The 23,902-nt window shown below is 42.2% G+C and overlaps 1 protein-coding gene across 2 annotated transcripts; it reads right to left on the reverse strand.

Moving 5' to 3' along the window:
• Positions 1-302: 302 nt before the first annotated feature.
• Positions 303-23,394, reverse strand: RNASEL (ribonuclease L). 2 transcript variants are annotated; one of them, XM_053909176.1, is made up of 7 exons: positions 23,230-23,394; positions 18,610-20,123; positions 8,922-9,007; positions 7,501-7,706; positions 6,481-6,613; positions 3,641-3,774; positions 303-2,537 (listed from the first exon to the last, which is right to left on the reverse strand). In XM_053909176.1, the coding sequence occupies exons 2-7, from the start codon at positions 20,084-20,086 to the stop codon at positions 2,399-2,401; spliced, it is 2,175 nt and encodes a 724-aa protein (XP_053765151.1). In that variant the 5' UTR covers positions 20,087-20,123; positions 23,230-23,394; the 3' UTR covers positions 303-2,398. The 2 variants fall into 2 exon arrangements, with proteins under 2 accessions (XP_053765151.1, XP_019283206.1); XM_019427661.2 differs by having other exon boundaries at positions 18,610-20,290.
• Between the last annotated feature and the right edge of the window lie 508 nt (positions 23,395-23,902).

Genomic DNA, 23,902 nt, shown 5'->3' on the forward strand with positions numbered 1-23,902 from the left:
TCAGTGAAATGTTTGTGATAATGAGGACCAAGTGAGAAATATTTGCAGAGCATCCACAGAAACCCTCAGAGAATGAAAGCAGAGGGTAAAACGATCAGTTCCTTCCTTCTCTCTCTACAGACACCCCAGCCTCAAATTGTTCCAGAATTACTGAAGGGCTGAAAATAGGCTCCTTTTCCCATTATTAAAGAGGAGGATGCCCTTTCTTAAAACCTAACCAGGAATTATTCATTGAGCATTTTCTATTATATTTATCACTACTCTCTATAGTGGAAATATCACTTAGAGAAAATGAGACTGAATAAGATGACTCCAAGTTTTATTGACTATGCTTTACAAATGGGCATTTTTATTGACATAACCAGGTACTTACTACAAATCAGAAAAACAAACCTTAATTTTAAAATCTAAGGCAATCCTGCTTCTCCTAAAACCTTACAGAACAGCCTTAAGTTTCTTTCTTCCAGTACCTTTTTTTTTAAGCAAGGAGAGGATGATCCATGCAATCATAGGTGAGAGTGGAGGACATCAGTGTCAATTATGTTTAGTTTGACTTCCAACTTTTCTTAACTTCATTTACTGTCGTCATCTCTTCAGAAAGAACCTAAGATACTGTTTTATCCCCAGTTCCTCCCATTACAAGGCTCCACCTTGACCACCAGAACGAGGATAAGTGGAAAATACATCAGACTTAATGACAGAAAATATGTTCAAATCAAGACAGTGATACTTTCTAGCTATGTATTAGAGTAAATCAATATGTCTCTATCCTCATCTGCAAAATGAAGATAACAACACCTACCTTACAGGATAATTTTGAAAACTAAAAGAGAAAATATGTGGGTGTAATTTATAAATTATAAAGCACGATTAAAATGTAAGGTAACATTATTATTCATTTATAAAGATGGTTCATTCATTTTTCAGTGACTATTTATCGAATGTTACCATATGGCAGACATTTTGCTAGGCACTAATGATACAAATCAAAAAATATATATTGGGGTGCCTGGGTGGCTCAGTCAGTTAAGTGTCCAACACTTGATTTCGGCTCTGATCATGATCTCATGGTTGTAGGATCGAGCCCCACGTCGAGCTCCATGCTGAGCCCTGTCCCTCCCTCGCCTATCCTCACTCTCTCTCTCAAAATAAATAAATAAACATTATAAATATCACTGGTCCTTGAAAGCTTACATTCCAGTGAGGAAGAAGCAAGCTCAAGGTGGAGAGAAGCATGCTCTGGTTATGGGTGCTAGGGGGCCAGAAAGAGCACTCAGACTGGGGGATGGAGGGTGGGGGGAGCTCAGGGGGCTTTCTGGGGAGGTGACACTGGAATTGTTTCACTACAAATCCAAAAGCAAGAAAATAAATCCAAGTCACTCCTCTGTGAGGTGGTCTACACAATCCATGGTCCTGGTCCCCAAGCCAGTTCAAAAGTGTCCCAATTCCTTAAGGCAGAGTTTCTCAGTCTTGGTACCACTGATATTTTAGGCTGGATAATTCTCTGTTGTGGGGGGCTATCCTGTGCATCATAGAATGTTTGGCATCATCCCTGACCTCCATCTATCTGATGACAATAACATTCCCTATCTCCCAGATTTAAAACCAAAAAAATCCCCAGATGATGCTAAATGGCCCCTGAGGGGCAAAACTGCCCCCAGTTGAGAACTTCCTTGAGGTCATGGAAAACCAATGTAGGTGGTTCTAGAAGGAATGGAATTCATACAATTAGTGTCTGGTCTTATACTAGGTGTTCAACAAATATTGAATGAATGAATGCATGCATAGTGGAGTAAATGAGTGAATGAGCTTTCTGGAGTCCCTTTGGCATATTCCTTTGGGGATCCATCCAGAAGATCCCTGGGCTAGTGACTAAGTTCTAAATACCCAAGAAAGTGATAACAATAACACAAAATGCATTTATACAGTGCTCTATACAAGTTGTATGATCTTGGGCAAGTCATTCAAACTCTCTGAATCTCAGGTCCGCCAGTTCTTAAATGGGGATAATAAACCCTGTCTTGCAAGGTCATTGGCAGAATTAAATGAGACAATCAAGGTAAAACATAGAAGCATTACAGGTGTAGCACTCAACTCCTGGGGTGCAACTGACAAGAGGAATCTTAGCAGGATGCCCTCCCAGCTCCTAGCACTAAGCTTTACCCATAAAAAAGACAAGGAAGGTAGTTTAAGCATATACATTTTTCTGTTGTAAACATGTAGGAAAACTGGGCACTCTGTCAGGGCCTGATATACCCGCTATCTAACATCCCCGCAAACAACCAGGTTAGTTAAGAGACCCAGACAGAGAGTTGTGACTTGCCCAAGATCACAGCTAAGTAAGTACCTCCCTGAAGTCTAAAAGCTCAGCCACCACTCAGGGATGACCTCTATCACACTAAGGCTTGTTGGGATTGAGGGTTTTGGGAAAATGCTTTTTGTATTCTGTGTTCTGTAGTTTCGTGTAGACATAGATGACCAGATCTGGAAATTTCTCCTGCAAATACTGGAAAGGTTCTCCAATTCTCGACTTCATCCTGAAATGAAACATAAACATATTGGCATGGTTGCCCCCAAATCGTCTTCCCCCATTATAGCATCTGCGTCCAAAGATCTCTTTGCTCCCTTGGTTTCTAGAGCAGAGGGAGTAAGGAGTTTAAAATCTGACAGAACAAGGGGCACCTGGGTGGCTCAGTCAGTTAAGCATCCGACTTCGGCTCAGGTCATGATGTCTCAGCTCGTGAGTTCAAGCCCTGTGTCAGGCTCTGTGCTAACATCTCAGAGCCTGGAGCCTGCTTCAGATTCCGTGTCTTCCTCTCTCTCTTCCCCTCCCCTGCTCACATTCTCTCTCTCTCAAAAATAAATAAACATTAAAAAAAATTTTTTTTAATCTGACAGAACAAGATTCATCTCCTAACTCTTCAACTAATTAGCAACTTGATTTTTGTGAACCCGTTTTATTCTCCATAACATGGAGATGATACAGTTCCACAGTCCCTTATCTACAATTCCAAAATCCAAAAGAGACCTGAAAACTGCAAGCTTTCTGTGAGTTTACAGCTAACATTTTAGGCTGCAAAAGCTGATTTCACTAACAGGGGCTACTTTTGAGACTTTTACAGCACCACATTCACTTTAGCCAGCTGCCCGGGCCCCTGCATTTCTTCCCACAAGGGAGTCACTACCCTTCTGTTCAAGAGAGCTCAGCAATAGCTAAAAAGGAGGATAAGAGCCTGCGGGGCACATCTGTCATTCACTGTAAGACCCTTGTGTTGGCCTTTTCCAGAGGGGAGGAATTACTTTTCTTCCATCAAAATAAATTTCCTATTCTAACAAATAGCAGATATAAATTTAGAATTGGATTTTTAATTTTTTTAATGTTTATTTTTGAGAGAGAGAGAGACAGAGCACACATGGGGAAGGGGCAGAGAGAGAGGAAGACACAGAATCCGAAGCGGGCTCCAGGCTTCAAGCTGTCAGCACAGAGCCCAACACAGGGCTTGAACTCATGAACCACGAGATCATGACCTGAGCTGAAGTCGTACACTCAACAGACTGAGCCTCCCAGGAGGCCCTAGAATTGGATTTTTAAATCACCCTCATTTCATAGATGACTTGCAGGAACAGAAATAGTACTTACTCTTTGTTTTTCTCTTCATTAATATGTTCTCCCAAATTCCGGATGAACTTTAACAGATCACACACAGTATTCTTATAACGTTTGCGTTTGTTTTCATAATACTTATTCATTTCTTGCATAACGTAGTTGTCAATCTACAAAACAAAATGTTAAGCAAAAATGTAGTAGCGACACAAAATAAACCCTAATGCACTATTAGTACAAAAAGGCAAAATGCGAATTTGAATATATGCCCAAATTACCACTGATTAATAAAATAAATTAATAGAAAAAGAACGGAAGTAAATACTATAACATCAAAATGCTAACAGTAGTTGTGTCTAGATGTGGGATTATAAGCAACTTCACATTCTGGTATCTATTTTCTCAGTGAATTGTTTTCATAGGAAGTTAAATATATTGAAACATGGTTTAGACATTCGTTGGCTACTATCCTAGGAAATTTACTCGTTAGACTGTACGATATTTTTATCCTGGTGGCCACCTGTCCAAGTTGGTAATTGATTACATTTCCCCCCTGAAGAGGGGTGTTCAGACTAAAATCAGACCCGGCAGCCGTTGCCAAAATGAGTGTGGTGGGTTTTGTTTTGTTCTGAATCCTATTTCCAAAGGTTCCATGTTCCTCCTTGCCTCTAAGTATCTCACAGCAGCATCTCCCAAGCCCATGCCTTTCTCTGTGTGTTTGCACCCTTGTAGGTGGCTCTCCTTTTTACAAAGCGTTAGGGGTAAGAAAATAGCACCCAACAGTCGTGAAGATAGAGTCCCTCAAGAATCACGGGTGACTAGACCACCCCAGCGAAGACCCACTGAGACAGTCCACATGTGCCACGTGCAGCACACCTGGGAGAAGGGCTGAGCCCCTGCACGCCAGCGCGGGGCACCCCGGAGGGAGGAGGCAGGAGCACACGCTGGAAAACTTGGCTCCTCGGGGCTGCCGCAAAGCTGAATGTATGACCGTGAAAATGGGCAAGTCTTGAGAAATTGACAGAAAGTCAAAGTCTCAAATGGGAATTAAAAGATAAGACTTGAGGGGCGCCTGGGGGCTCAGTCAGTTAAGCATCCAACTTTGGCTCAGGTCATGATCCTGTGGTTCATGGGTTCAAGCCCCACGTCGAGTTCTGGGCTGACAGCTCAGAGCCTAGAGCTTGCTTTGGATTCTGTATCTCCCTGTCTCTCTCTCTCTGCCCCTGCCCTGCTTGTGCTCTCCCTCTCAAAAATAAATAAATAAACTTAAAAAAAAAAACCTAAAAAACAGTAAAAAGGTAAGGCTTGAAGTCAGTCAAAATGCATCATAAGTCCATGAAGTTTTGGGGAAAGAACCGATGAACTGGGAAACAAAAGAACAGGTTTTCCTTCCCAGGCTCTGCCAATCTTTCTTTTCCAGGTCTGGCTATTTCAGGTTATACCTCCACGTCTCAATTTCCTCAGCAATTAAATGAACGGGTGGACTTCATGGCATCATCACTTCGTGCAGTGAGTAGCTTTAGCACACAGCATCAGCAGCCCGACTGCCCAGCTTCAGATTCTGTTGCTGGCTCTGTGCCTTTGGAAAAAGTATTTGCCTGTGCCTCAGTGTGCCCACCCACAAAAGGGAGGTAATTGCCTCAGAGGTTGTTATAAGGATTAGCTGTGGAAACTCTCACAAAGCCCTGGGAACTATAACTGCCACAGAGTCAGTGCTACAGAATTGTCAGCTGTTATTATCACTTGTTCTTGTTTCAAACTTCTCTGTTTCTAAAAGTTTAAGTTTTAGCTGAAGTTTTATAGATGTTCATTTAGCAAAGAGTCATGGCATACCTACTCCATGCCAGGAATTCAGTAACAGACATGACTACGGACAGTCTCTGCCCCCCTGGAATTTACAGGGTAGTGGGGGGAAATGGACACTAAGGCTGCAATTATGAGTGTGATGTGTCATCTAGAGGCAAACAAGGGAAGGAAAGCAAAATGAGACCCAGAAACAAAGAGGTGTGAGACAAGCAGTCCTAGATCAGGCATATGATTGGGAAGCTATTGGTTTCGGTCAAAGACCTGGGGATATGGATTCTCCCATAGTGCTTTGCACTGTCTCCAGGGAGCCCAGCATGTATCATACAGCCAGTGTTTCTGTGGGTCTCTTGGCCCTCCATGGACCATGCTGTACTCTGCTTTACATGCCCACAGCCTCACATGGGTCTAGCATGAAACTGGCACTCGATAGGTATCTGCTAAGTAATAATAACGAAAGTTTTGGTAGCATTGACCAGATCGAGGTGATGATTAATTTGTTATGTTTTACTGTATTTAGTTCAAGTTAGGTGGACCATTTCTTGAAGAAGAGAAATTTGAAAGATTTCTTCATGGTGTGTTTCCCCAGGCAGAATGTAGATGTGTATGTGGGCCCTCAGAGCTGGGCTGGACAGTTGGCAGAGGCAGCCAATCTCTCCCTGGACTGCGAAGTCTCATGGTGCGGGACCTCCTTGGGGTTAAACTCTATTTAATCAGCTGCTCTTGTCACAATAGTAATAGGATGATTAGCCAGGCCTCTCTTAGAACCAGGGCTGGAGGGAAAGAGCCATGAGAAAGGAAAAGACTCCTGGGCTGGGACGAGGCCATCCTGAAGAGAAGTCTAGATGAGAGTCTGTCTGTCAGGAGGGCCTAGCCTCTGAAAGATGAGACAGAGACCCAACAGGGCAGAGGGGGCTGGGATGGGGAGGAAGGCAGGGAAATCACATCTTCCACCCCTTGGCTGAGCCAGGCCAATAGTATACTGAAAGTTAAAAAAAGAAAAAAAACTAACATAACACATTACACAGATCCTTATTCCTGGAATAACTTCCAGACACAGGAATCGTTCATACCTTAGAAGTCCACTGGGCAAAACTTCTGGAACATTCAGACATTTCAAGTTGCAGTAGTTGGACAATCCTGCTATTACATTTTCGCATTTTAATGTCCGATTCATTTCCCACATCCCTAAGGGTCCTATAGCGGCTGAAGATGACAAAATTATCATGGTCATTCCACTCTGCCTTCTCTTTTCAGAAACAACAATGTTACCTTTTGGTTTTTGATAAAAGTAGTAAAACCATGTCTCTAAAAATTCTGTATGATGGAAGAAGCAGGCATCTTGCTCTCTTTCTCCGCTCCCCCTTCCCCCCCGCCCCCCGGCTTTTTCTTTTCCTCAGAAAACAAAACCAGAATCCAGAGACATTAAGTCACTACTCCAAAGATACACAATCAGGAGATGCCAAGCTGAGAGGAGAGCCCAGGTCTTCTGATTCCCAGACTAACTCCTTCCCACACCACCTAACCATGATGGTTAATTTTATGTGTTAACTTGTCTGGCCACAAGAGACCCAGATTAAATATTATTCTAGGCATATCTGTGAGGTGTTTCCAGATGAGATTAGTATTTGAACTGGTGAACTCAGTAAAGCAGATCACCTTCCCCTTGTGAATGGGCCTCGTCTAATCCCCCGAGGTCCTTGAATAGAACAAAACCTGGAATTCACCCCTTCTTGTCTTATGGCTTCATCTGGGACATCAACCTTCTTTTGCCCTCACCCCTTTTGGCTCTCAGGCCTTCAGACCCTTACTGGAATCCCCATCATCAGTGCCCCCTCGCTCTCAGGCCTTTGGATTTAGACTAAATTACACTATTGGGTTTCCTGAGTCTCCAGCTTGCAGAAGCAGATCATGAAAATTCTCAGCCTCAGTACTGCCTAAGCCATTTCCTTATGAAAAATAAATATATATATATATTTATCATTTGGATATATGATATATGATTTTATATATATTATATATAAAATCTCCTGACTAATACACTCATTGTCTCCCTTCTGGATGCCTGAAATATGCAATCAAGCTTTACTTACTTCTCCCAACTCCAAAAGAAGGGATGACCCAGCAGGCCACTTAGATGCTCCTTCACATTTTCTCCAGGGTTGAACAGGTGATGAATGAGGTTACAAGTTTCCTCATCTGGAGAAAGTTGAATCACCTCTTCATTACTTTTAGTCTTCAGGGTTTCAAAAGGGATATCTCCCTTCTTTACCACATATAGGACCAGCAGTCCAAGGGCCTGCATGAAACCCATAAATTGAGCTAAAGGTATTCATGAATTATCACTCTGTATGGAGGTGTGATATAGGTTATGACCAAATGGAAAGTGGGAGAAATCTCAAGGAGTCCACAGGCTTATTTAGGGAGAAAAGACACAGGTAGTGTATAAAGAACCCTTCGAGGCAGTATATGGTCCCCACAACTGAGGTTTATAAGCAGTGAAAAGTAATCATGGGCCAGAGTTGTCAGGGCAGACTGCTTAAAGGAAGAGGAATTTGAGCTTGATCTTAAAGTATGGACAGCATACAGATAAACAGGGGAGAAGAAAAATATTTTAAGCAAGGGAAATGGTAGGAATCTGGCTGGGAACTGGGACTTTGGGTTGGGGCTATGTCAGGGAGCAGATAAAGGAGCCAGTCCAGGTCCAGTGGGACAGAGTGATAGCCCCAGGAGTTAGGTCATGGAGGAAAGGCAAAGAAGGAGGTCAGCATAGGAACTTCATGCAGCAGGCAAGACACCAGTCAGGGAAGAAGCTAAAATCTGAGGCTTTTAACAGCAAAGGCCAGACATGGATAGAGAGCTCTTGCTCCTGGGGTTGAAAGTTGAGCACCCTGGAGAATCCCCCAGGACAAAGCTGCCCTGACAGGATCAGAAGCAATCTGGAACCTTTGGTCTGCAGAGGTCAGGCTCTGTTTTTGCCCTCTCTCCTCCCAGGAGAAACAGCTATTTCAGGGTCTTAACCCTTTTGGCCAAGATTAGTCTCTTTCAAGCTGAAGATCAATCTCATCCCTCCCTTGTGTTTCAGAGGGCTGTAGTATCTGGCCCTCCCAGGAGTTTAGCACCCCAGTTTGGATGGAATGGGAAAAGAAATCTCAACTGCTTTGTCCTTAGGCAGAAAATACCTCCTGCAGAAATTCTGGAGGTAATTTGGAGATGCTTCTTGGAGGTAATTTTAGAAGAGATGTGACATGCTCGATTTATTTACTATCTAGCTGGTGCAGGAGGAGAGAGATCCAAAGAGATACAGAAAGGAGCCACAGCAACAACCAACTCCACACCAACCCAGAGAAATGCTACTGTCTGCACAGGAGTGAAGCAGCGATCTCTGGGAAAACGCTGTGAAAGTTAGTTAAAATAGAAATGATGAACTCTAATTGGCCATAGGACATAAGGGAATGAATGAAACAAAAAAGGAAGGTGAAAGATGGAAAAGTAAACTAGTTGTAGAAATTACCTTTAGATCTGTCTTGATTTCCTGCGGCTCTCCACCCCACTTGATGCTTTTATCGAAATCTGCCAGGCAAACAGCATTCTTGGAATCTAGAGGATAGTTTGTAGAGATGCAATGAAAATCCTTTCTCTTCCTGTTGTAATTAATTTAAATAAATATGTTCCGCAATGTGCTACCATCGCCGAAGAAAGCACCAATAAAGCTTATATCTGCATGGCCATTTACTCCTTAAAGAGCCATGTGCACCACATCGTTTCACCTGTTAGTTATATGCCAAGGGCAGGATTTAAATTTTATTTTTTTCCAGTCCTGGGGGTGAGGTAGGATGAGGATAAATTTAACTAGCTCCCCATTCAGGCAATTCCTGGGAGCAAAGAGCACAGATTTATAAAGAAACTGCTGGCAGGAGTTATGTTGACTTCCTAAGGCTACACAACAGCTAACCAACAAGATTCCAAATCCAAGGCCAGATTAGCACAGCACTCCACTAAATCAAGCCCATCACCCACAGACCACTATGATGCTGTAAGCAGTTATCATGGATAAACCATGTGCTTGTTATGAGTCACTGCCTCATCCCCTCTTCAGAATCCTTCTCCCTAGAAAGAAGCCACTGAGTCCTCAGACAGAGGGATGCATGGACAGGAGAGATCCGGAACAATATGAGAGGAGAACAAGTCAGTGATCTGTCCTTGAAGAAGTAGCTCCTGCTTCTGGCTTGAAGGAGTCAAAGAAAGAAAACTGGGTAACTCCAGATAGGATGACAGTCAGTAGAATTGTGTGCTTCTCGAACCCCTTTTATTCTGAACTTAAATATCAAAGTTGCACGGAAACCCATAGTCTAACAAAAATGCTTCCACTAAATTATTCAATAAGGGTCTAGTGAGGGGGAAAATGACAGTGGAGGAGGAGAACACGGCACAGACCCTGCAGGGTTCAGAGTCGCTGAGCAAGGAGATAGATATTGAGTGAATAATTACACAAATAAACACAAAGTTAATTGCAACTTTAAAAGTACTAGCCAAAAGTGCAGGAAACTGAAAGTTTATAACAAGAACCACATGGTTGTATGTGGGAAAGAAGTCTTCCTTGAGGAAGGACTCTTAGGGCACCTGGGTGGTTCAGCTGGTTGAGCATCCAACTCTTGATTTCAGCTCAGGTTATGATCTCACAGTTTGTGAATTTGGGCCCGACATGAGGCTCCATGCTGTCATCATGGAGCCTGCTTGGGCTTCTCTCTCTCCCTCTCTCTCTCTCTCTGCCCCTCCCCTGCTTGCATTTTCTCTCTCTCTCTCTCTCTCTCTCTCTTTCTCTCTCTCTATTTCAAAATTAGAATTTGAGTGGATAAGTGGAGCAGGGAAGAGAGAATTCCAGATAGGAATTCCCAAGGCAGAAAGGAACCCGAAGAATTCCGCTCTGACAGAAAGCAGGCTGAGTACCTGGAGAGGAGGGATGTAGTTGGAAAGTAGGTTGAAGGGGCAGATGGGATGCAGATCATAACCAGGGACTGTTTTCAGCTATTTGAACTAATAAATCCCCTTCATTGTTTAAGCCACTTGGAGCTGAGTTCTACTACTTAAATTGGCAAGTGCCTGATGGAACACTTCACATCTCTGCCTAACACTTGATTTTTTTAACAAGCCCCAGTTTTGTTTTGTTTTGTTTAGATTCAATAGACATTGTTAAAGTGCTATCAAAATTTTAAACTTACATCATCACAGACTGTTAACAGTCGATGGGCAGAGTCCGGACAAAATCTGCCTACTCCACCCTGCTGTCAATGAATGAATCAAGAACCTCTTCATCCTCACTCCCACCACAGTGATGTCATCTAAGATTAATATATTTGTAATTCTTAAAAAAAACCAATGTGCATAATTTACATAAACAATGAATTCTTTCTTTGTTTATTCTTTGCTTCTTGTAAGTTACTATTTTCTCCCAGACTCTCTCTCCTTCCTTATGCATATCCTCTAGCAGATCTTTCATGTAGGGTCTGTGGGCAGAAAGTTTTCCTGGATCCTTGAATGCTTAAAAAATGTATTTCAACAAATGGTGTTGGGAAAACTAAACAGCTACATGCAAAAGAATGAAAATAGACCACTTTCTTACACCATACACAAAAATAAACTCAAAATGGATCAAAGACCTAAATGTGAGAGCTGGAACCATTAAATTCTAGAAAAAGAAAAACATAGGCAGTAATTTCTTTGACATTGGCCATAGAAACATTTTTTCTAGATATGTCTCCTCAGGAAGAGAAGACAAAAGCAAAATTAACTATTGGGACTACACTGAAATAAAAAGCTTCTGTACAACAAAGGAAACCATCAGCAAAACGACAAGGTAACCTACTCAGTGGGAGAAGATATTTGCAAATGAGATATCCAATAAGGGGTTAATGCCAAAAAGGTATAAAGAACATATGCAACTCAACACCAAAAAAACCCCAAACAATTCAATTAAAAATGGGCAGAGGGCCTGAATAGAAACTTTTTCCAAAGCAGACATACAAATGGCCAACAAACACATGAAAAGATTCTCAACATCACTCATCATCAGGTAATGCAAATCAAAACCACAATGAGATATCACCTTATGCCTGTCAAAATGGCTACAATCAAAAGGACAAAAAATAAATGTTGGTAAAAATGTGGAGAAAAAGTGTGCACTGTTTGTAGGAATGTAAATTACTATAGCCACTGTGGAAAACAGTATGGAGGTTCCTCAAAAAATTAAAAATAGATATGATATGATCCAGTAATTCCACTACCAGATATTTACCCAAAGAAAACAAAACACTAATTTGAAAAGTTATATGCACCCTTATGTTTACTGCAGCGTTATTTACAATAACCAAGATAAGGAAGTAGCCCAAGTGTCTATCAACAGATGAGTGGATAAAGAAGATATATATATATATATATATATATATATATATATATATATATATATATTGAGAGAGAGAGAGAGAGAATGAAATATTACTCGGCAATCAAAAAGAATGAAATCTTGCCATTTGTAACAATATGGATGGTCCTAGAGGCTATAATGCTAAGTGAAATAAGTCAGAGAAACCTAAACACCATAGGATTTCATCACATGTGGAATTTAAGAAACAAAACAAATGAACAAAGAAAAAAAAGGGGGCAAACAAAAAAACAGGCTCTTAAATACAGAGAACAAACTGGTGGTTTCCAGAGGGGAAGTGGAGGGGGATGGGTGAAATAAATAAAGGGGATTAAAGTGTGCTTATTGTGATGAGCAGTGGGTAATGTATAGAATTGTTGAATCATTATATTATACATCTGAAACTAATAAAACACTGTGTGCTAATAATACTGCAGTCAAAAATATGTATTTATTCTGAATCACATGTGAACAGTAATAATGTGACTGTTCTCTCAGTCAGTCCTGGGTGCTATGACAAATCACAATAGACTGAGTGGCTTAAACAACAGAAATTTATTTCTCACAGTTCTGAATATTGGAAATCTGAGATGAGAGTGTCAGCAGGACTGGGTTCATGGTGAAGACCCTCTTACTGGTTTATAGACAGCCATCTTCTTGCTGTGTCCTCATATGGTGGAAAGATAACTAGCTAGCTCTATGACTTCTTTTTTTTTTTAATGTTTATTTATTTGTTTATTTATTTTGAGAGAGAAAGTGCAAGTGGCAGAGTGGCAGAGAAAGAGGGAAAGAGAGAATCTCAAGCAGGCTCCATGCTATCAGCACAGAGCCCAACACAGGGCTTAACCTCAAAAACCATGAGATCATGACCTGAGTGGATATGAAGAGTCAGAGAATCAACCAACTGAGCTGCCCAGGCAGCCCTCTATGACCTCTTCTTATAAGGGCATTAATCCATCCAAAGCAATTTTGAGAAAGAACACATCTAGAGGCATCACACTTCCTGGTTTTTAACTATATCACAAAGCTCTAATAATCAAAACAATGTAGTACTGGTATAAAATGAATGAAACAGAATCAAGAGCCCCCAAATAAACCCACACATATGTATTCTTCACAAGGGAGCCAAGAATACCCAATGGGGAAAAGACAATCTCTTCAAAAAATGATGTTGGAAAAAAACAGATAGTTACATGCAAAAGAATGAAAGTGGAACCCTGTCTTACACCACTTAAAAAACTACTTTGAAATGGCTTAAGGCTGAAATGTAAGACCTGAAGCCCTATAACTCCTAGAAGAAAACATAGAGGAAAAGCTCTTTGATATTGGTCTCAGCAGTGATAGTTTAGATCCGACACCAAAAGCACAGGCAACAAAAGCAAAAAAAATGAACAAGAGGGACTACATCAAACTAAAAGCTTCTGCACAGGAAAAGAAACCATCAACAAAATTAAAAGGGAATGTACAGAATTTAAAAAAAGCTATTTGCAAATCAGATATCCGGTTTGGAGTGAATTATAAAATTCATTCAATACAATAGCAAAGATAAAGTGTTCTGACTGAAAAATGGGCAAAGGACCTGAATAGACATTTTTTCCAAAGAAGATATTAAAAGAGCCAAAAGATACATGAAAAGGTGCTCAATATCAGTAGTTATTAGTGAAGTGCAAAACAAAACTATAATGTAATATCATCCCATACATCTGTTAGAATAATCACCAAAAGACAGATGACAAGCACTGGTGAGGATGTGGAGGAAAGGAAACTCTAGTGTGTTGTTGGTAGGAATGTAAATTGGTGCAGCCTCTATGGAAAACACCGTGAAGGTTTCTCAAAAAAATTAAAAATTGATAAAATAGAAAAGTATATTTGAAGGAAATAAAATCACCGTCTTGAAGAGGTAACTGCGTCTCCAGGTTCATCACACCATTATTTATGTTAGCCAACACATAGAAACTGGCTGTGTCCATTGACAGATGAAGGGATAAATAAATAAATAAATGGTACACACACACACACACACACACACACACACACACAGAGCGGAACACTATGTAGCCATAAAAAGACAGAAATCCTGCCATTTATGACAACATGGATGAACTTTGAAGGCATTATGCTAAGTTTAAGAAGTCAGACAAAGAAACACAAATGCTATATGATCTCACTTATATGTGAAATCTAAAACAAAACAAAACAAAACAAAACAAAACAAAACAAAACTGAGGGGCACCTCGGTGGCTCAGTTGGTTAAGCATCCAACTTTGGCTCAGGTCATGATCTCATGGTTCATGAGTTCAGGCCCCAAGTTGGGCTCTGTAATGACAGCTCAGAGGTTGGAGCCTGCTTCAGATTCTGTGTCTCCCTCTCTCTCTGCCCCTTCCCCGTTCATGCTCTGTCTCTCTGTCTCTCTGTCTCTCTGTCTCTCTCTCTTAAAAATAAACATTTAAAAAAATGTTTTTAAATAATAAAAAAAAAAAAAACTGAACTCATAGAAGCAGAGAGTAGATTGGTGGTTGCCAGTGGTGGAGGTCAGGGAAATGGCTAAAGGCAGTCAAAGGGTACAAACTTCCAGTTACAAGATGACTAAATTCTGGGAATGTCATGCACAGCACAGTGACTATAGTTAACAATACTGTATTATATACTTGAAGTTGCTGAGAGTAAATGTTATAAGTTCTCACCACACATACATACAACGGCAACTATGTGAGGTAATGTGTTAACTAACTGTATTGTAGTAATCATCTTGCAATATAGACGTATATTATATCATCACATTATATACCTTAAACTCACACAATGTTACATGTCAATTTTGTCTTAATAAAGCTGGAGAAAATGAAAAAAATTATTTCTAATTGTGAAAAAAAAAAGGCACTAATGTCATTCATGAAGGCTCCACCCTCATGATCCAATCTCCTCCCAAAGGTCTTATCTCCAAGTGCCCTCATATGGAGATTAATGTTTCAACATATGAATTCTGGGGTGACACTAACATTCAGCTGTTAAATAGGCTCTTTCTCATCAGTGCCTTCCTTTGGCATTCAGGTTGCTGATGAGAGAAGTCTCTTACCAATCTGATTTTGGTTTCTATGTAGGTAATTTTTTTTTCTCTTGGGAGCTTTTGAGGTTTTCTCTTTTTTCTTTGATGCTTTGAAATTCCTTTAAGATGTGGCTCAATGGGGTTTTTTCCATACTTATCCTCAGCTCTTGGTGAGTCTTTTCAATAAGAGAACTACATCTATCTTTTAGTTCTGGGACATTCTCAGCGATTTTTTTTTCAAATATTGTTTCAGCCTCACTCTCTTCTTCCCTCTGGAATGCCTATTAGAACTTCTGGATCTAATTCCTGACTTCTTAAACTTTTTCCCTTTCCATCCCTTTATACTTTTCTATTATTTCCTTGGAGAATTTCTTGGGCACATCCTCTAGTTCACTCATTTAATCTTCAACCCAGTCTTGAGTTTTAAATTTTTATTTTATTATGTTTTTATTTTATTTTTGAGAGAGAAAGACAGAGCATGAGTGGAAAAGGGACAGACAGAGAGGGAGACACAGAATCTGAAGCAGGCTCCAGACTCTCAGCTATCAGCACAGAGCCTGATGTGGGGCTGGAACTCACAGACAGTGAGATCATGACCTAAAGTGAAGTCAGACACTCAACCGACTGAGTCACCCAGGCACCCCAAGTTTTAAAATTTTAAACAATCATATTTTTAAATTCCAAATTCTCTATTTGGTTATTTTCACAATGCTTATTCTTGCTTCTTGGAAGACATGACCTATCTTTGTTCTCTGGTTTTATTAATTATATTTAAAGTTGTATTGTGGTTACTTAATAAGGTAAGCTAAGTAAATGCCCATGTACTAATCCGTGGAATCTGTGAATATTACTTTATTTTTTTAAATTTTTTTAATGTTTTATTTATTTTTGAGACAGAGAGAGAGAGACAAAGCATGAGCAGGGGAGGGGCAGAGAGAGAGGGAGACACAGAATCAGAAGCAGGCTCCAGGCTCTGAGCTGTCAGCACAGAGCCCCACGCGGGACTCGAACACACAAACTGTGAGATCATGACCTGAGCCGAAGTTAGATGCTCAACCGACTGAGCCACCCAGGCGCCCCTGAATATTACTTTATATAGTCAAAACAAAAAAGGATTTTGCAGATGTGACTAAGAATCTTAAAATAGGAGAGATTATCCTGGGTTAGCAGGGTGAGTCCAAAGTGTAATCACATACATCCTTATGTAGTGAGAACTTTTAACAACTACCCTCTGTGGAGGCAAAGGGAGATCTGACAACACAAGAGAAAGCAATATGACTACAGAGGCAGAGATTAAGTGATGCTACAAGTCAAGGAATATCAGCAGCCAAGAGGAAGAGGCAAGGAACAGTCTCCCCCCACAGCCTACAGAGGGAATTTGGTCTTGCTGACACCTGATTTGGGGCCAGTGGTACTGATTTCTGGCCTCCAGAACTGTGGGAGAATAGGTTTCTATTGTTTAAAAAATTTTTAATGTTTATTTACTTTTGAGAAAAAGAGAGAGTGTGCAAGCAGGGGAGGAGCACAGAGAGACAGAGACCAACTCTGAAGCAGGCTCCAGGCTCTGAGCTGTAAGCACAGAGCCTGCCCCGACACAGGGCTCGAACTCAGGAGCCATGAGATCATGACCTGAGTCAAAGTTGGAGGCTTAACTGACTGAGCCACCTAGGCGCCCCATAAGGTTCTATTAAGACACCAAGTTTGTGATCATTTGTTTCAGCAACCATAGGAAACTAATACATTCAATTAGCTTTGTTTCCTTGGGTGTTAATTCTTCTATTTCATGCATCTCTTTTATGGTATCAGTACTTCATGAATATCTTAAGTGATTTTTTACTATAAGCCTCACTTTGCAGTTGAGAATCCCTGATGCCCTGTGAGTTGTTTCTGTTAATGCTATCCAACATAGGGGGATGGAGGCAGTTGTCAGAACTGCTTTACATTTTATTCAGTGAAACTTAGGGGTAAGAAGGACATGCCATTCAGCAGGGTGCTTTGGCACAAATCTTGTGGGTTTAAATGTTCTTTGTTTCTCTTGAGATCATCAACCACCCAGTGTCTTGAGTAGCAGCCCTGTCTCCCTGTCTGCAGACAGACAGGCCTGTCATAGATGCTTGGTCTGTGGGGGAGAGGGGATGCACAGGGTTTGAGCTTCCTAGTTTCTACCAATGCAGTAATCTGCCTGTTACCTGGTCCTTTGTCCTCTCCTGCCTCTGGCTTCCATTACTCTTGAGTGGGGCTTCTTTGCACTGATCCCACTTTTATGAGTAACATCTAGTTGTGGCCTTCTGCATTTATACTGGCTCCTGTGTCCTTCTTTAACCCCATCCAATCATGTTCAGTCTCTTAATGACTCTTCAAAGATTTTGTCCTGTAAAACTTCTTTTGTTATTGTGATCTCAGCTATGAAGTCATTTAACCATCTTTCCCTATCATTTTAGGGATTTAATACAAAGAATAGTCTCTAGTATATGTTAGGTTCACCACCTGAGGCAGAAATATAGTCTATTCTTTATTGTTCAAGCTTAAGAATAGAAGAGGTGGTGCCAGAGGTTCTGAAGAATAGGTAGTGACAAGTAATTTTCTTTAGAACATAATATATGACACTTTTGCATCAAGATAGACATTTAGAAGCGGGAAGGAACCTGCCCTTGGCTGAATCTTGAGACTGCTTCACTTGGTAGAGCTGCACATATTTCTGGCCTTTGTCAGTCTCCCCAGCAAAGTTGGTTAACACCAGGAAGGAGTGCCACTAGTGGCTTCAAACTAAAAGCCAGATTCCAGTTGTGTTCTTAGATTTACCTACTTCTTTCCAGGTCTTGTCCAGGACCTTAAACACTGTTCTCTGCCTTTCCATACCTGAACCCTCTTTTTGTCTTGTTCCCCTACACCTAGCTTGAATCTCAATGCATGCCTGTATATTAGGTACCTGTTTCTGCTTAGCCCTCTAGACAAGAACTTGGCCTTGGTTGAGCACCTATAGCACAGGTAACTTGTCTAACATACTGCACTTAGACCTCATAACAACCTTATCAAAGCAGTATTATCAGTCTTAAATGAGAGAACTAAGCCTCACAGAACCAAGTGACTTTGAGGTTGCAAAGCTACCAAGTGGCAGGACTGGGCTGCAAGCCTCCCTCAACCTGTCTAAAGCCAAGACTCTTTCTACTGCACCACATTGCCTCCTGGGACTTTACATTCAGCTCTGCTTCTTTTCTTTAATGTTGCTTTCATTTGTTTGTTTGTTTGTTTGTTTGTATGTTTGTTTATTGGCTTGAGCCAGTGGGTAGTGCCTTGTTCTGCCTACTTGGAGGCTGTTTCACTGTGTTGCATCTTATCCTGGCATGCCCAATTTTGACCTCAGTTTTGCCATTCAGTTTTACGGTGACTACCATCTTGTCTGAAGGAACATAACTTCAGGATTCTCTGACTTGCAGGCTACTTTAGGAATTCAAATTTCTGGAGCTGACCCCGTCTAAGACATACCTTCATACTTGCATTTGCCAAAGGAAGTATAAGGTTAGCCTGGTATTCCATTGGCATCTGGGACCTCCATGTGGGGTAAAGGTTATACCTCGTAGCAGGAGAGACTGCACTATAATTATGAATCAGTTTCGTTAGTCCTTGAACAGAATAGTATACACGTACTCTACTCCTTTCCTATCTATAATGAAAATCCTTTCCTTTTGTAAATAAAGATCCCACAATTTTTAAGAGAAGACTGGGGAGACTCACCTATTAAGATGTTTCTGGGGTGCAGATCCTGATGAGTGTATCCACACAGTAGATGTAGTTCTTCCACAGCCTTAAATACAGAGAAAAGGACATGCCGGGCAAATTCATCTTCCTCATTTCCCACAGCCTCCCCTCTGTGCTTATCCAAGTGCTCCTCCAGTGTCTGCTCACAGAGGGCAAGGCACACATACAGACAGTCCTTGTGGCTCTCACTCCCATAGAACGTCACCAAGTCACTGTTTGCTCGGCTGCTCTGCAGACAGGAGACCTCCTTTTGTCCATGTGTGCTGCCTTCATAGAAGCGTTTCACAGCTACTTCCTGCCCTTCATAGAACCCCAGGTAGACGCCCCCTTCAGAAGTGTCAGCAATTTTATATTCCTCATCAATAAAGATCTTGAGTTTGCCAATCATAGGGCGGTATATTCTGTGGAGATGTTCCAAGGCCTCCCCCCAACGTGAGCTTTGAGGCTTCCAGTCTTCAGCAGGAGAGTGAAAATCTTCTCTGGCTCCATGAAGGAGAAGAAACTTTGCAAGGGAACTGTCATAGTTGCGCCTCGCTATCATAACAAGATCTCCACAGTCTGTGCTGGCTCCTTTCTCGCATAACAGTTGAGCAATTTCTGCCAGTTTGAGTTGGACAGCCAGCAGAAGTGCTGTATTGCCCTCACTGTCTGTGTCATTAATCTCTATATGCTCTTGTTCCAGAAGCATCTGCACCAAACCCAAGTGCTTCTTTTCCACTGCCAGGATCAGGGGTGTCTTCCCTTTCTCTCCCCTCACATTGACATCAGCCCCATGGTCCAGCAGAAGGCGAGTGAGGTCCTCCACCTTTCTATCATCAGAGTTCCTAAGTGCATAGATCAAAGCGTTTCTGCCCATGTTGTCACGGGCTTTGACATCTGCCCCCATCTCATCAAGGAGGACCTTCAAGGCATCTACATGTCCATTTTCAGCAGCATCCATTAGAGCTGTGGCCCCTCCTTTTCTAAGCCTCTTTTGATCCTCCTTTGTCCTTCGACTCAAATTCACCTTTGCCCCACTCTTATATAGGAATCTTAAGGCTTCGACTTTACCATTCACAGCAGCTTCCATGAAAGCTGTGAAGCCATTAGCATCATACTCATTGACCTCTGCACCTTTAGAAAGTAAAAGTTCGAGCACCTTCACCTTTCCTCCGATCCCAGCGATGATGAAGGGAGTGGCCTCATTCTTCTTCCTCAGACAAGGATTAGCGCCATAACGAAACAGAAGATGCAGCATGTCCTCCTGGCCACTTTGTACCGCATTATGCAACGGTGACCAGCCCCACTCCTTTTCCTGGAAATTGACATCAGCCCCTCCTTCCAGCAATTGCTGAACCAGCTTGATGTCTTCTTTTTCAACCGCTTTGATCAACTGGTTGTCCTCCACTGATGCCCTCCCCTTGCTGGAGGGTGTGGGTCTCTCCTGAAGGTTGTCATGGCTCTTGCTCTCCATGATGGTAATTACCAATGGCTACAACTCTGTGCCTTTCCTTTAAGAAAATGAAAATTTATCTTCTTGGGACTTGATCAAAGAGACATGGAGCTCTTAGAACTCCTGTCAGGGTAAATCGGAATTATCTGACTGTGGACCAGCAGTATGAGGGAAAACAATACTCTTGCAGTCTTCTGACATCCCACCAGGAGATGAGAGAGCTATCTGTAATTTCACAATAGTGAGGAAGCATTTGAATTGGAAAAATTAATCTGGTTATTAATATAGAACTATTTGCTCTAGAAAATTATTATGCTACAGTCCCACCACCCAGAAATAATCATTGTTAACATTTTAGTATATTTCTATACATTTTTTAAAAATAGTTGAGATCATGCTATGTAAAGATGTTGTATAAATATCCTGCTTTCTTTCACTTAATGCCATAGTGTAAATAATTTCCTATGTTACTGCAAAGTCTTTTAAAATATTGTTAATGGTTGGGGCACCTGGGTGGCTCAGTTGGTTGAGCAGCCAACTCTTGATTTCAGCCCAGGTAATGATCTCACAGTTTGAGACATCAAGCCCCTGCCTCAGAGTCGGAACTGATAGCATCAAGCCTGCTTAGGATTTTCTCTCTCTCTCTCTTTCTCTCTCAAGAATAAATAAATAAACTTAAAAAAATTTAATGGCACTATGCCACCAAACAGTTGCTTCATTTCCTTATTACCGAGCAGTATTTATTTATTTATTTTTATTTTTTTTAATGTTTATTTATTTTTTTGAGACAGAGCATGAACAGGGGGAGGGTCAGAGAGAGAGAGGGAGACACAGAACCCAAAGCCGGCTCCAGGCTCTGAGCTGTCAGCACAGAGCCCAATGCGGGGCTTGGACTCACGGACCGCGAGATCATGACCTGAACCGAAGTCGGCCGCCCAACCGACTGAGCCACCCAGGCGCCCCTATTTATTTTTAAATGTTTATTTTTGAGAGAGAGTGCAGGCAAGGGAGGGACAGAGAGAGAGGCGGAGAGAGGATCCCAAGAGGACTCTGTGCTGACAACGGCGAGCTCAATGCAGGGCTCGAAGTCATAAACCACGAGATCATGACCTGGGCTGAAGTCAGAGGCTCAACTGACTGATCCACCCAGGCACCACTACTGAGCAGTTTTTAAAAACAATTTTTAAACAAGACGTTTAAAATTAGAATTTTTTTAACCATTCTAAATAATGGTTCAGTTAATTTAGCTTTTTAAACTTTATTTTCTTTCTTTTTTTTAATGTTTATTTTTGAGAGAGAGAGGGAGAGAGTGCAAGTGGGGTATGGGCAGACAGAGAGAATCTGAAGCTGGGTCCAGGCTCTGAGCTGTCAGCACAGAACCCGACACAGGACCCGAACCCACGAACTGCAAGATTAACCTGAGCCGAAGTTGGACGCTTAACCAACTGCACCCAGGTGCCCCTAAAGCTTGTTTTCTTATGAGAAATCTTATAATAGATTTCTTACGATAGATTTCAAAGAACTGAATGCCTGGTCAAAGAGTAATGGCACACTAACAGGTCTTAAGTGTTAATTTGCTTCAAGCCTATGCACTTGTGTGTGCTGACCTAAGTCCCTCGGTCTGTAGCGGAACTAATCTACTTTCCTTGAGATGTGCAGACCCCTGGCCTTGAGGAGTGAAGGGCCAGCTGCTGCTGATGCCAATATGTCTGTTCAAGGTCATACTGACAAATGACTAACTGCCTGGGCATCTGCTTCTTGGGCACGCAGCCCCCACCCCCTCCCTTTCCCCATGCCTTCCCCAGCTTCCCTTGCATGGGGAAGATGGTCTTTGAGACGTTAGTCTGCCATCTTCCCGGGTTGTCAGTTTCCTGAATAAAGCAACCTTCCCTTTCCCACCATCACCTGTCTCTCTAGTATTGATTTTTGAGCAGCTAGAAGCCAAACCTGAGTTTGGAACCAGTTCTCTGTCCCACAACAAAAGGATATGATCGTTTTAAAAACTCTCAAGCTGTGTTAATAAATGTCTTCTGATGTCATATAAACATACTCTTGCCAGAAATAGATGGGCTCTTAAAAAAAAAAAGAAAGAAAGAACTCTCATTTATAGGGGGAAAAAGTCTGTGTTATGTCAATTTGCATTTCCTACGCCACAGGAAGTGTGATTCCTCTCAGCGTGTTTGTTCGCTGGCGCTGGGCAGGTCTTCTTTGTGCTTCTATTCAAAATAATACAGAAAAGCGGAAAGAGCTTAAGCTCCAACCTCACAAGATTGAAGTCTGAACCGCTGGTTGTGTAACTTCGGACTGTTACTTCCTAATTGTGTAGCATTAGATTATTCTCAATTTTGTTTCCTCCAGAGGGGGCAACAGTAAATACAGTCATGCATGTCACGTATGGCAAATATTAGGCATTCAATAAATGAGAGAACTAATAATGTCCCACTATGAAAAAATAATAATAATTCAGCGAATCCTGGTCTCTCCACCTGTGTGCACACACACAGCACATAAACAGGGGACCTGATGGTGTTGATTTAGTCCAACGGCCCTCCACCAGGTGTGAGTAACAGAACTGCAATTCAAGCATGAGCACCAAACTGTTACTTGTGTATCTGTAAAACTGCACCTGCTACAGAACCCACATAGCAACCACTTTTTAGCAATCTGGCCACCCTGACAGTATCAAAGTCCCCTCCCTCAGAGATCTAATCGATCGTGCTATGAAAGCACAACACCCTGGCAATGAAAACTTTGAGACAAATGTTCACGTGCAGGGTTCCTGTTACAGCAGGTATGAGATGGGCTGGTAGAAATAAAGGAGCAGGGAAGGGAAGGGAGTCAAAGAAATCCCAAACAAAATATCAGAGTAAAGAGACACTGCAGCAAAAGCGCTATCATAGACAACAGCCGGCTTTCAGTTTCGTTTTCTCCGACTCACCAGAGGTGCCGGACAAAGAAGGCTTGAGTTAAGCAATGTGTGAACTGTGGCCAAACCTTGGGGCTCCCAGGAGGGCTCCGGACCAAAGGGCCCCCTGCCAGCGGGCTCTGAGCTCCCTCCCGTGTGTCCCACACCCCCTTCCACCTCCAGACCCCGGAGCCCAAGGAATCCCTCGAAGGGAACAGCTTCTCAAGCTTTCCCAGCTCTCCTCTTTGTGAGGTCTTACCTTCTAAACTCAGATGCCCCTCAGCTATTCCTTTGAAGTCCTATACGCCCCTCAGCTATTCCTTTGAGGTCGTATAATCTTCAAAGCCTGTCGCCTACAGGAAAGCACTTCTTGCAAGAGGTCCCTGAGCCACAGGGCGGAGCTGAGAGAAGGAGAAAAAACTGAGCCAGAAAAGAAAGGATCAGGGCCTGAGCAGAGAGCCCTCTAGAGGACAGTGGAGCCCCCACTCTGACTGCCCATGGCTAATTTGACATCCAGTATAGAGCTGTTCATCTTTCAGCCCTTTAGGCTTTCAGGCCACTGCTTCCAGCTCCATCTTTACATGTTCTTCTAAATCCCGACCTTTCTGAGGGAAATGAGTGGTAAATGCATATTTATTGAACTCTGACTGTGTGCCAGGCGCCCTGCCCATTGCTTCACAAGTGACATGACCCCAGTTGACCCCTAACAAACCTGTTGATAATGAACCTGTGGCTCAGAGAAGCTAGATAAACCCAAAGCCCAAGCTCCCTCACTCATGTGGGCATACTCAACTCACTCACTGCCCGAGGCACGGAGGCCTCCTCAGGCGGGCACCAGGATGGCAGTCTGGAGACTTGGTCCTGCAGCCAGCACTGTGGCTGTTTAGGGGAGTGACCTCAGGTGGGTGGATGGTTTAACCGCGTCGAGCCTC

The sequence above is a fragment of the Panthera pardus genome, unplaced genomic scaffold, assembly GCF_024362965.1.
Source record: "Panthera pardus isolate Hobbes unplaced genomic scaffold, ASM2436296v1 HiC_scaffold_21, whole genome shotgun sequence".
Lineage (NCBI taxonomy): Eukaryota > Metazoa > Chordata > Mammalia > Carnivora > Felidae > Panthera > Panthera pardus.